We start from the raw sequence: 12,702 nt of genomic DNA on the forward strand, positions 1-12,702 counted from the left end.
ACTGCCATATAATCCACTTCAGTGTGCATTTTAGACAGCTGTGAAGAAGGGACCTCATATAATCCAGTTCTAAGCAGATAATTTAAGATTATCAATATACAGTAGAGTCTCACTTATCCAACATAAACAGGCCGGCAGGATAAGTGAATATGTTGGATAATAAGAAGGGATTCAGGAAAAGCCGATTAAACATCAAATTAGGTAATCGTTATACAAATTAAGCACCAAAACATCATATTATACAACAAATTTGACAGAAAAGGTAGTTCCACGCGTAGTAATGTTATGTAGTAATTACAGTAGAGTCTCACTTATCCAACACTCGCTTATCCAATGTTCTGGATTATCCAACGCATTTTTGTAGTCAATGTTTTCAATATATCGTGATATTTTGGTGTTAAATTCATAAATACAGTAATTACTACATAGCATTACTGCGCATTGAACTTGTTATATAATATGATGTTTTGGTGTTTCATTTGTAAAATCATAACCTAATTTGATATTTAATAGGCTTTTCCTCAATGTCTCCTTATTATCCAACATATTCGCTTATCCAACATTCTACCAGCCCGTTTATGTTGGATAAGTGAGACTCTACTGTACTGTATTTACAAATTTACCACTAAAATATCACAGTGAATTTAAAACACCGACTACAAAAACATTGATTATGAAAAGGCAGACTGCGTTGGATAATCCAGAACATTGTATAAGCAAATGTTGGATAAGTGAGATTCTACTTTGATATGAAATAATTTCTGGGATAGAATAATGCAGAACAATATAATCTCTAAAACCAGGACAGTAAATAAAGAAATAAAGAAAGTAAATAAAGCAGTGAAATTGGAAATTCCACAAAGGAAACAATCAGGGCCAGCTAACACCTCCCAAGAAAGGATTCTTCCAGAAAGGAAGCTGAGAAGGCAGTGAAGCACTGTGTATTACCAAAGTCATTATTATTATTATCATCATCATCATCATCATCATTATTATTATTATTATTGTGTTGCGGTCAACCGTGAAAATGAATACAATCTGGCTCCAAATATTCAAACACACTAAAATCAGAATATATAAAAATTAATGTGGTATAATAAAACAGAACAATACAATCTCTAAAATCAGAACACTAAATAGAGAACAACACTCTGAAAACAGGGGAATTCCACACAGGAAACAATCAGGGCCAGCTAACACCTCCCAATAAAGTATTCCCATCATCAAAGACTGGCAAATCCTGTTTTCTTAGAGCCACAGACATTAGAAGCGCATAAAATATCGCAAACAACACCACTCTGAAAACAAGGGAATTCCAGACAGGAAACAATCAGGGCCAGCTAACACCTCCCAACAAAAAAATCACTCAGAGGAAACAGCCAGGCTTTAAAGCTGCAAGGCCATTACATCCTAATCATTTTTCCTAATTGCAGCATTCATACTTGCCTCCAAGAGACAAAAAAAACAAAAAAACAATCAGAAATATTGTATATTCACAACTTTTAGGAAATAATATCCCCTGATGGCGCAGCGTGTTAAAGCGCTGAGCTGCTGAACCTCTGGACCGAAAGGCCGTAGGTTTGAATTGGGGGAGCAGAGAGAGCCCCCATTGTTAGCCCCAGCTTCTGCCAACCCAGAAGTTCAAAAACATGCAAATGTGAGTGCATCAATAGGCACTGCTCCGGTGGGAAGGTAACGCCGCTCCATGCAGTCATCCCACATGACCTTGGAGGAGTCTACGGAGAACGCCGGCTCTTCGGCTTAGAAATGGAGATGAGCACCAACCCCCAGAATCAGACATGACTGGACTTAACGTCAGGGGAAAATGTTTACCCTTTACCTTAACTACCACCAATTCCTCAATACTTTATTTCCCATACCACCATATTTCGCCACAGCAACGCGTGGCCGGGCACAGCTAGTTTTGTATAATGTATTATGTGAGAAAACTGGTTTTATTTTCTTAGGAATAAATAGTAATGTATATTAGGGAGCACTGGTTACCTGTCTTTTCTCAAACATAAGCAAAAAAGCCTGATGTATATGCAACAAGAGGCAGCTATTAGATGATTAAGATTGCATATGAAAGCACATGGGAAGAAAGTCAGTGTGAATATGCTAGTGATCCTTTGGTAAATAATTATGTGGAGGAGAGTCTGTAGAATTAGTGTGGTCTGGTTGAGGTGAAGGGATTAAACAACTTCATTTCTTAAGTGTGCTTAATGAGCTAATTGAGACCAACATTGAGACCAAAAAAATTAAAACTGACAGAAGGCAATGTACATGGTTTTCATGAACCAGTTATTTTGTTCAATGAAATTTGCTAAAGGCAGCCTCTGTATTGCTGCTGTGAGCAATTAAAGATAGATTGAATATACCTCCTAATATTAAATATGAGATGTCATGTGACTATATGTTTATATTTTTCTGCTTCTTTATGGTTGCAGATATGTATCTAAGGCACTTCAGGCTCATATAACTGTTGATACACACTTATTTTGGGAACTGTGGGCAGTGAAATTTGTATAAATGACCGTAGTCTATCTGGTAATACTTGAGATGTGAGCCAGCATCTTGTTAGTGACACATGCAAGCGTAAGTTTACCTTATATGTAGGTCTTTCTTTGGTTGTTGTAGATATTAGCTTTTTCTTGTATCCTCTCAAAGTCTTCCATCAGAGGACTTGTAGTTTGCTCCCTGAAAGTCATTCTGTGGCTTGTGGAAAGTGTGGGGGATTAGAAAAAGATGGTTATGTCCCATAGCCAGAAGCAGATGGAGGACAGAAAGCACCATGACTCCAGTGTATCTTGGAGGAAATATGTGCTATGATGAGTGTGCAAGATGTGAGATAGGGATTAATTAACAAAAGCACTTAAGAGCCGAGAGGGAACACATGACAATTTTCTGAGTGTGATCCTTTTGAGACTAAAGACCTTATTCAATTCCTCCCAAAGGCCTATGCCTGCAGCACCTACCAAGATAAATCCCATAGTAAGATTTGGATGGGTATTCCACTCTATTGCTAAGAAAGACTAGTTTGTAGTCTGAGTAAGTTTGGAGATAATCAGGAATAAAGAGTTTAAGGAAAGGAATGCAAACTAGTGGGAAGGGCTAACAAAGGGAGATAAAGACAGAAAAAAACCTTATAAATTAATCAGAATAATTTAAAACCATTAAAATATGTGTGTTGCAGGTTCAGTAAGACTGTACGATCACAAAAGCAAACTCCCCAAAAGCCCATTAAAAGGGTTGATAAACCATCATATCAGAAATAGTCCAAAATCAAAATTTATCCATATTGGTGGATGAGATCGTGACATCTTTGCTTTCTGATGGTTCAGTGTACATATCTTTGTTTCATGCACAGAATTTATATGTCTTTTGGCAGCCAATGGTAATCACAGAACTCTTCTGCAACACCACTTCTTAAATGAGTTGATTTTCTTCCTGTCAGTGTTGCACTAATTTCTAATTGCCAATTAATCGGGGAATAGAAATCAGTTTCAACATTTCTCACAGTTGTCCCCTCCCCTGGAAGGGCCACCTAGTGAAGTTACTTGTACACTATGGGAAATAAGATTTTAATTTTTTACAGAGTGGCTAATCCACACTAAAATAAAAGGGATGTTACTACTGATATAGTCTCTTCACTTGATTTCAATGTGAATTGTATTGTTACTTTTTACTGGATTGGATCTAATATGTCTCACCTCATTTACAAGTGCAGGAGTGATTTTTAGGTTTAAATTATAATTTGTGTCTGATACAAAAGTTTAGGGAAAGAAAAAATAAGTCTCATTAGGGAAACTTGATTTTTAGGGATTTGGATTATTTACACAACAGTCCTCCTTGAAGAAGTCTAAAAATAAATTAGCTGACAGAAGTGTGGCTTTGTAGTATCAAGTAACAGTCCATAGACAAAATTTAATTGAAATAATCACTGAGATATATACTGCGTATATGATACACCAGCTGCCCATTGACTGGTTAAATTGGCCATAAGTTTGACATCTGAATTAATATCAGAAAAAGTAAAAGATATTGAATATACTACTTTCACAAGAGGTCTTCCACAGTGTTAAATCTTGTCCTTAACACTTAATGGTTTCTTGGCATCCTCTCATATTATTTCATCATGTCCAAGAGGTCAAGGGGAGATAAGTCCAGCACAGACCTGATATGGCAAAATCAATCCATCCTGAAAAGCTGGTTCAAATTGAAATAATCAAAGTCAATCAGTGAAAGTGGCTATTAAAGTAACTTTACAAATCCATTCTGTCAGATATCTTCATTACACCAGCTCCAGGTAAAACAGGACTTCTCCGTTCTGCCATTTGTCAACTGAAGGTCTACTTCTGCACACAAGCTTTATTCAAGCAGCATAAATTTACCCTTGTTCTCCAACAAGCCCCCAAGGGAGACTTACAATAAATTGAAATTACAGAGTAACAAAATAATTAAAACAATGATAGTGAGGCACAACAATATCATAGAATATTCACCAACAGTTTTCAGATTAGGAACAAGCATCAAGTGTAATTTCAATGTATAGAAGGTGAACAAGCCTGAGACTAGAATCTTTGTCTGATGCCCAAAATAATACCAAGATGGTGCCAGCTGAGCTTTCCTGAAATGCATTTTAACAGGCTGATGCCATATACCCAATCTCAGGACAAATAAAAATGCCCTAAGATGTTCGTGAATGGCCATTCAAATGATGATGTACCAATTTGTGAGTACAAAGTGACCAGCATGAATGAGGTAGAAAATAAACTGGATGCTAATATAGTTGATCAAGCACATGTATTTTGTAGTTTTTTAAATATTTTCAATGGCAGCTCCACTTACAACATATTGGATGCCTGTAATCTGTTTTTGAAAGTAATGCTAGTGATGGGGTCAAGGATGAAGAAGAGAGTGGGTTTCTTCTATAAAGAGGTTAGCAACCAACTACAGCAATTATATAATTGGTGTATATTTTTTTCTTCAGATGCCTGTAACTTCTTGTTAGATACAAGATAATCAGGGCAGGACATAGGGTGCATATTTCTCTGGGCAAGAATAGCTTTTAGAGTATTCCCCCCCCACACACACACACAATTTTCAAGGTTTTAACATTTATTTTGCAGTGGGTATCTAAATATGTGAACATGAAGTTAGTATTTAAACAGGAAAGTATCTGGCAGGAAAGAAGACTAAAGATACTTAACTGGTTCTATCCTTGACCATCTTCTCTGTAATGCTGGCCCTGAAATCATAGGATGCATCTGTATTGTAGAATTAATGCAGTTTGACACCACTTTAACTGCCATTCCTCAAAGCTATGCAATCCTGGTTTGGTGAGGCACCAGCAGTTTTTGGTAGAGAAGACCAAATATCTTGTAAAACTATACCTCCCATGATTACATAGCATTGATCCATGACAGTTCAAGTAGTTTCAAACAGCATTAATTCTAGATGCACCCATAGTGCTGTTTGCTTTAAATCTTTTACTAAGACATATCTGTACTAACACTATGCAGCTTGGAATCAGTTTGGGAGGAACCAGTTGTGTTGATCGGGTGATTAGATTGACAGGGCTGGAACATTAACCATAGACCCTGGCCTCAAATCATTATGCAGGGTTTCCCCTCATTTCTGGAAGATATATGTGCCTGTATTCCAGAGGCATAGTATGCAAAAAAAGGGAAAGTGACAGGTTAGAGTGGTAGCAATCATTTACCCCTCTTAGGGGGCCAATTAACCCCCTCCTGTCCAGCCATGCCCTTGGGGTTCTAGAGTCTTTAATGCATTTCAGCAGGGGCAGTTGTCTACAATGTGGTTTGCATTTTGCAGAACCAATTTTGCCCTCCATCTAGAATACACTGGCTTCTGTTACAATGCAATATTAGGCTGAATTCAGAATTTCCCGTGACCTTTATAAAATGTACTGTATACCTTTAAATGTGCGCTGCAATAAGTATTAGTGGCATGCATTTTGTGGCCGGTATGGTTTTGAATCATCTTGAAGTTGTGTTATAGTGACAGTGTAGATGAGGCCTTTGGTATTCTTGTGTTGTATAATCAGCATGCCATTCCAGTTGCAGTGGCTTGTGCTCTGAATTACACTAGAGTCTCACTTATCCAAGCTTCACTTATCCAAGCTTCTGGATTATCCAAGCCATTTTTGTAGCCAATGTTTTCAATATATCGTGATATTTTGGTGCTAAATTCTAAATACAGTAATTACAACATAACATTACTACATATTGAACTACTTTTTCTGTCAAATTTGTTGTATAACATGATGTTTTGGTGCTTAATTTGTAAAATCATAACCTAATTTGATGTTTAATAGGCTTTTTCTTAATCTCTCCTTATTATCCAAGATATTCGCTTATCCAAGCTTCTGCTGGCCCATTTAGCTTGGATAAGCGAGACTCTACTGTATATGGAATCCCTGTACTGATCTCTGATTGTAGTCCAAAGAGGCATCCAGCACTGACACAGAAGGAAGAAGGATGCTCACCCACCATGTGGAAACTCACAAGCCATTTCTGACCTATGACAACCTTTTTCACAGGGCAAGATTTGTTCAGAAGTGGTTTTCCATTGATTTCATCTGAGGTTGGGAGAGTGTGACTTGCCCAAGGCCATCCAGTGGGTTTCATGGCTAAGTGGAGAGTTGAACCCTGGTTTCCAGAGTTGCCATCCAAGGCTCAAACCACGATACCATGTTGGCACTTCATTTTCTGCTTTATGTAACTTTAAGACAAAATGAACACCTTCAGTTTTAAAATAATATAAATCCTAGCAATGAAGTTAGAGGTAGAACCGAAACAATGAACTCTTTATTATTATTGTCAAATTTGTCTGTAGTATTTTAAAGGAAATGTTTGTTCAGAGGTCTAAAGAAAAAGGAAAAGTACACATGTGTGTAGCTTAAGCGATTGAGTAGGTGCAAAACTACTCACTTCCTGGTGCTACTGCTGTGTTTCCTCTTTGTAGCAGAATGATATTGACAGACTTACCCAAAAGGTTAAGAGACCTTCACTTTCCCATCAGTTTTTCCTAACATTCATGAAACACGCCTCTGTATTCCCCTTTAAAAATACATATTAATTACAGACACAATAACAAAAAAAGGTCAATCATGCCAGAGTATAAATGTGGTCTCTGACTTGTAGCCCCATCAGCACTGCTTTGCTTATTTCACATAAAGAAACAAAACAACAGCAACAGAAAAAGTTAAATTCATAGGGTGTGCAATTAAATGTATTTCATTACTATGAAATGAGCAGGATGGAAATGTTTTTAAGTATCTGCTGGATTGTGGCCATTGCATATCATAACAGCAGCAGTTCTAGTAAAGCCATGGCTTCTGGCAAAGGATCGAAGTGGTTCCTAAGTCAAAAAGCAGCAATGTAGGGAGCTGGTCTCTCCTGCTGAGCCTTACAGCTCTGCAAAAAAAGTCCAGGAGGTGACACAAGTCTATGGGAAACAGATTGGCTAGGAGCCGCGGTTAAAAGCGGAGTGTTGCTGGCCCAAGTCGAGGAAGCAGAGGTGGCCTTTCTGTGCTCTGTGTGTGGGTCTGTGTACTCCTTTCCCGTCAAAGCCGGGCCAGCCGGGCCAAAAAGAGTTTTTATTTTAAAAAAGCTAGTGGTTCCTTGGCAAGGCTTAATGGCAGGATGATGTAGTCTGTTGTGACTAGTGCATTCCTTTCAGGTTAAACTAGGGAAATGGCATTGTGTAAAATTCCAAGTCGCATGAATGTTTTATTGCCACAGGAGCATTGAGGTCTCGAGGGGAGTGTGTCTCTGTGTGTGTGTGTGTGTGTGTGTTCAGAGCTGGGGAGCGGTGGGGGGAAAGAGAGGCAGGGAGTGTGACTTAGAGACGGGGGAACTATCAGATGAACACTTCCCTTGGAAAATGTTATCCAGTGGTGTGTGAAGCTGACTGGTTGCGATAGTCACTTAGAAGGGTTTCGCTTTTCCCCCCGGCTGTGGCTGTTTAAAATCTCTCTGTCCAGACAATTAACAGCTGAAGAAAATATGACAAGACACACGCAGTGAGGTTGGGAGATAGAGAGAAGGAATGCGCCAGAAGAGAGCTGAATTGCCTTCTTGTATATAAACTGGCAGATCTCTTTTCCTCCTCACCCTCCCTGCTTGCTATGACCCACTCCCAGAGCTGTGTTCCCCCCCCCTTCGTTCCCCCCCCCCTCTGCTGAAGGCCAGGACCGATCTGTTAACTGTACACCACTGACTGGGAGGCCAAAGCTGCTCATGGTACTGTATGTTACCATTACTACTCCCTCATTCCTTTTTACATCTTTAAAACTTTTTTTCCGTAATAATGGTTTACATGAGTCAGAAGGATTTTGCTTTTTTTTTAAGCTGCAGAAAAGAACAGAGGCCATTCTTGTTGCACAACGTTAAAAAATTAAACAAGCCAGGCAGTTCTTTTGCCATCTCATTTATATTAGATGCCAGTAATGATTTCAAGCAAAACTGAGTGTTGTTAATGCTGAAGTAGAGCAAGGGTTGGAATGGTAACTATGCATATATAACACTTTTAATGAAATATTGTGAAGTGAAGTTGGTTCACTTTTATTAAGTTTATGTGACATTTGCTCTATTTAAATTGCGTTCCTTAATTCTGAACTGTTAGGTATTTCTGGCAAGGTGTGTGTGAGTTATGTTTGTAACATCTGGTGCTCTGGAATACCACGAACTTGGTTTTTTTTTTTTTCCTTTTTCTTTTTGTATGAGATAATGAGTTAGGATTTGGGAACAGACAATTCTAGGGCTAAACAATGATTTTCAGGTGCATTTTCTGATTTGTAAATATTGATGTTAAAGAGTCTTCCAAGTTGAAATATTTGCTATGAATTTATATCTTGCTGCCCTTTAGATCAGTGGTTCTCAACCTGGAGTCCCCAGATGTTTTGGACTTCAATGCCCAGAAATCCTAACAGCTGGTAAGCTGGGTGGGATTTCTGGGAATTGTAGGCCAAAACACTGGGGACCCACAGGTTGAGAATCACTACTTTAGTTCAAAGCGATGTCCTGTGGAATGGTGATGAATCATCAGCTTCTAATGACTTCTTGTGACTTGAAGGTTGGGCTGCTGATCTGCAAGCTGCCAGGTTCGAATCCCACCTGGGGAGAGCGCGGATGAGCTCCCTCTATCAGCTCCAGCTCCATGTGGGGACATGAGAGAAGCCTCCCACAAGGATGGTAAAACATCGAAAACATCCCGGCATCCCCTGGGCAACGTCCTTGCAGACGGCCAATTCTCTCACTCCAGAAGCGACTTGCAGTTTCTCAAGTCGCTTCTGACACGAAAAAAAAATCAGCTTCTAATCTGCAACATTTCCAAGAAAGAAGTAGTTGTAGCCAGTGGTCACAAATATAGCACTGCTACCTGGTGGTGGTGAGAGTCAATCACCTCATATGATAGCATGAAAAGAACTGCTTTAGTTAAAGATGGGATACAGTTCTCATTAGGTCCAGTCAACTTGGACAGTGGTAAAGGGTCATTAGAAGCGAAGTTCAGAATATCTGAAGAGCATTGTTCAGATGGGGGATTGCTGAGTCACATGTGCAACTGTGTTGAGTATTCCTTATCCAAAATGTGTGGGGTCAGAAGTGTTTTGAATTTTGTTTTTCTAAATTTTGGAGTACATGAATTTGCATATATGTAATAATGATGGAGACGGGACTCAAGTCTGAAAACAAAATCCATTTGCATTCCATATATACCTTATGTGGTGGAAGCGCCATCTTTGGAGGCTTTTAAACGGAGGGCATCTGTCAGGAATACTTTGTGTTTTTCCTGCATGGCATGGGGTTGGCCCATGTGGTATCTTCCAACTCTATGCATATAGCCTGACGGTAGTTTTATGTACTATTTTTGATAAGTTTATACATGAAACAAAGTTTGTGTGCATTGAACAATCGGAGAGCAAAGATGTTACTATCTCAACCACCCATGTGGACAATCTCAGATTTAGGAATTCCAGATAAGGGAGGCTCAATCTGTAAATGTTTTTTAAATGTATCTGTGTTGGTGTCTTAATATCCTCTTTTTACCTTCAAGTTGCCTCTCAGCTTACAGTGACCTCATGCACTTCATAGGGTTCCTTCTTCTGAAACAGTCCACAGCACCTGTTATTCATTGGTGATATCTCATCTAAGTACTAAGCAGGGCTGATCCTGCTTAGCTCCCAAGACCAGGTGGATCTGGTGCCTTTAGAGTAATTATGCCCTAGTCACCATAGGCTAACACACGGAAGGTCCAAATTATTTGAACAATTTTTCTCCCAAGCGCTTTGAGTAATGAAGAGCATGCGTGCTCAGCACAGGGTTTAGATCAGTGGTTCCCAACTTTTGGGTCTCCAGGTATTTTGGACTTCAACTCCCAGAAATCCCAGCCAGTTGACCAGCTGTAAGGAATGTTGGAGCTGAAGTTAAAAACACCTGGAGGCCCAAAGGTTGGGAACCACTGGTTTAGACTGAAGCCCCTTCTACACTGCCATATAAACCAGATTAGCGAAGTAGATAACCCACATTATCTGCTTTGAACTTGATTATATGTGTCTACACTGTTATGTAATTCAGTTCAAAGCAGATGATCTGGATTTATGTGGCAGTGTAGAAGGGGCCTGAGCAACATAGGACTCATTTTCAGTTTTCATTACAAAGTGACAGAAGCATCAGAACATGGAAACTAAAAGAGTAAATAATGCATTCACAAGGCTATTTCTTTCAAAAGAGTGGAACTTAGTTTCTCTGATCCAGGACATACCCTGTTCAGCTCCTTATTCAGTAAGGGTATGGAATAACAGCACGACATTTATTTTAACTGCTTTATTTATTTATTTAAAACCCTCAATTCTAAAATATGCCCACTATCTTTAAAAATTGGCGTGTTCATGTAATATATAAAAATGGGTGGAAATATCATGGATTGAAGCCTAATGCAGGAGGTAGGACTCCACCTGGTATAAATTAATTTTATAATTTAATTCCTTTGAGGAAAAATCCTCCATGCTTTTGTGTTTGGAAAGCAACTTTACTTAAACATTGCTGTTACTTAAGTGTGTGGGACTCCCTAGACAAGAAACAGACTTGAGTTATAACATTTCTTTAATTGTTTTGTTCAGACAAATAGTATTAAAATATTGACAGATCACATGTATAGAAACATGTATAGATGTTTAACATCTTTATTAACGACTTAGACAAAGGGTTAGAAGGCACGGTCATCAAGTTTGCAGATGGCACCAAACTGGGAGGGATAGCCAACACTCCAGAAGACAGGAGCAGAATTCAAAACGATCTTGACAGACTAGAGAGATGGGCCGAAAATAACAAAATGAAGTTCAACAGGGATAAATGCAAGATACTTCATTTCGGCAGAAAAAATGGAATGCAAAGATACAGAATGGGGGACGCCTGGCTAGACAGCAGTACATGTGAAAAAGATCTTGGAGTCCTTGTGGACAACAAGTTAAACATGAGCCAGCAATGTGATGCGGCTGCTAAGAAAGCCAATGGGATTTTGGCCTGAATCAATAGGGGTATAGCGTCTAGATCCAGGGAAGTCATGCTACCCCTCTATTCTGCCTTGGTCAGACCACACCTGGAATCATATTAATTATCATTCATGTATTACTAGTCATGAGTAGCTACATATAACTACAGCTAGATTTCTAGTGTGCAAAGACGACACAGTAAAAATTAGTTTGTTTTTCCTTTATTGAATGAGAAATGAGTACATGTTAAAAACTGAGAATTATTCTTAGTTCATGAGAATAGAGCATGTTCAGATTGGAAATAACACTTTTTTAAAACAAAATTACCCAGACTAAATATATTCCTGGCATGCTTAATCACTTTTTAAAATGTGCTACGGTATGTACTTCCTAGACCTGACTGGTGTATTGTGTTCTTAAACTTCTATTTCACTTTCACAATTTTTAAAACATTTAAAAGAAAAATGAGCATAATGCGACAATTTATATGTAATGTCCTTAACGAGTTCAGTCACTCTTCAGTAATGCAAATTATCAGTGAATTATCCATTAAGATATATTTTTAAGGTTGGTGGTAGTTTTTTTTGAGCACCTCGTTCAGTTTTTGGATAGATACAAAATGAGTTACATGTGTTTGTGTGATTTATTTATTTTGTCTGAATAAGAAAAGTGATTATGTCATAAACAGAAGTTTAATCTTATTAGTACCCTTTTTATGATGGTTTGGTAGAGGTAGTGGCTTAAAAAAACCCAACTGTTATATTGACAAGGTTTATGGAGTGTCGTAAACTCAACAAGCAGTCAACTCTATTGCAAAACCATGATTTATGTCCAGATCTAACCCTTCAGATTTCAAAAACTCTCATTAGCATCTCCTAGATTCTAAGAATTAGCCACTTAGAGCTATATATTTTCAGCTGCAAACTGTTCTGAATGCACAGAGTAATATAAGAATTTATTTTGGATAGGTTACAAATGAGACGTTTTAATTGATAGTTTCCAAACAAAAGTGGCAAGTGATATATTCATATTAATGTGTTACATGTTTTAATGATGTTTTAAAAAATTAATTTGTAAATGGGTAATTAATTGTGATGCATTAGTGAAAACTTTAGAAAGTGAAACAAACAATTACTCTTGTGTGCGATTGACCTTTGCTTTTCTCTCCTAATAAGTCAAGGCAT

At 38.3% G+C, this 12,702-nt stretch overlaps 1 protein-coding gene across 5 annotated transcripts in view; it reads left to right on the forward strand.

Moving 5' to 3' along the window:
• Positions 1 to 12,702, forward strand: part of bnc2 (basonuclin zinc finger protein 2) — a 472,589-nt gene that overhangs the window by 184,351 nt on the left and 275,536 nt on the right. Inside the window, exon 1 of one of the 5 annotated variants that reach the window (XM_062971891.1) lies at positions 523 to 8,267. The exons of the other annotated variants lie outside the window; for them this stretch is intronic. Within the exon in view, the coding sequence (XP_062827961.1) occupies positions 8,265 to 8,267 (3 nt within the window). The 5' untranslated portion in view covers positions 523 to 8,264. Of the gene's footprint in view, positions 1 to 522; positions 8,268 to 12,702 lie in introns of those variants that run through there. 5 annotated transcript variants of the gene reach the window in all.

Source organism: Anolis carolinensis, chromosome 2, assembly GCF_035594765.1.
Source record: "Anolis carolinensis isolate JA03-04 chromosome 2, rAnoCar3.1.pri, whole genome shotgun sequence".
NCBI lineage: Eukaryota > Metazoa > Chordata > Lepidosauria > Squamata > Dactyloidae > Anolis > Anolis carolinensis.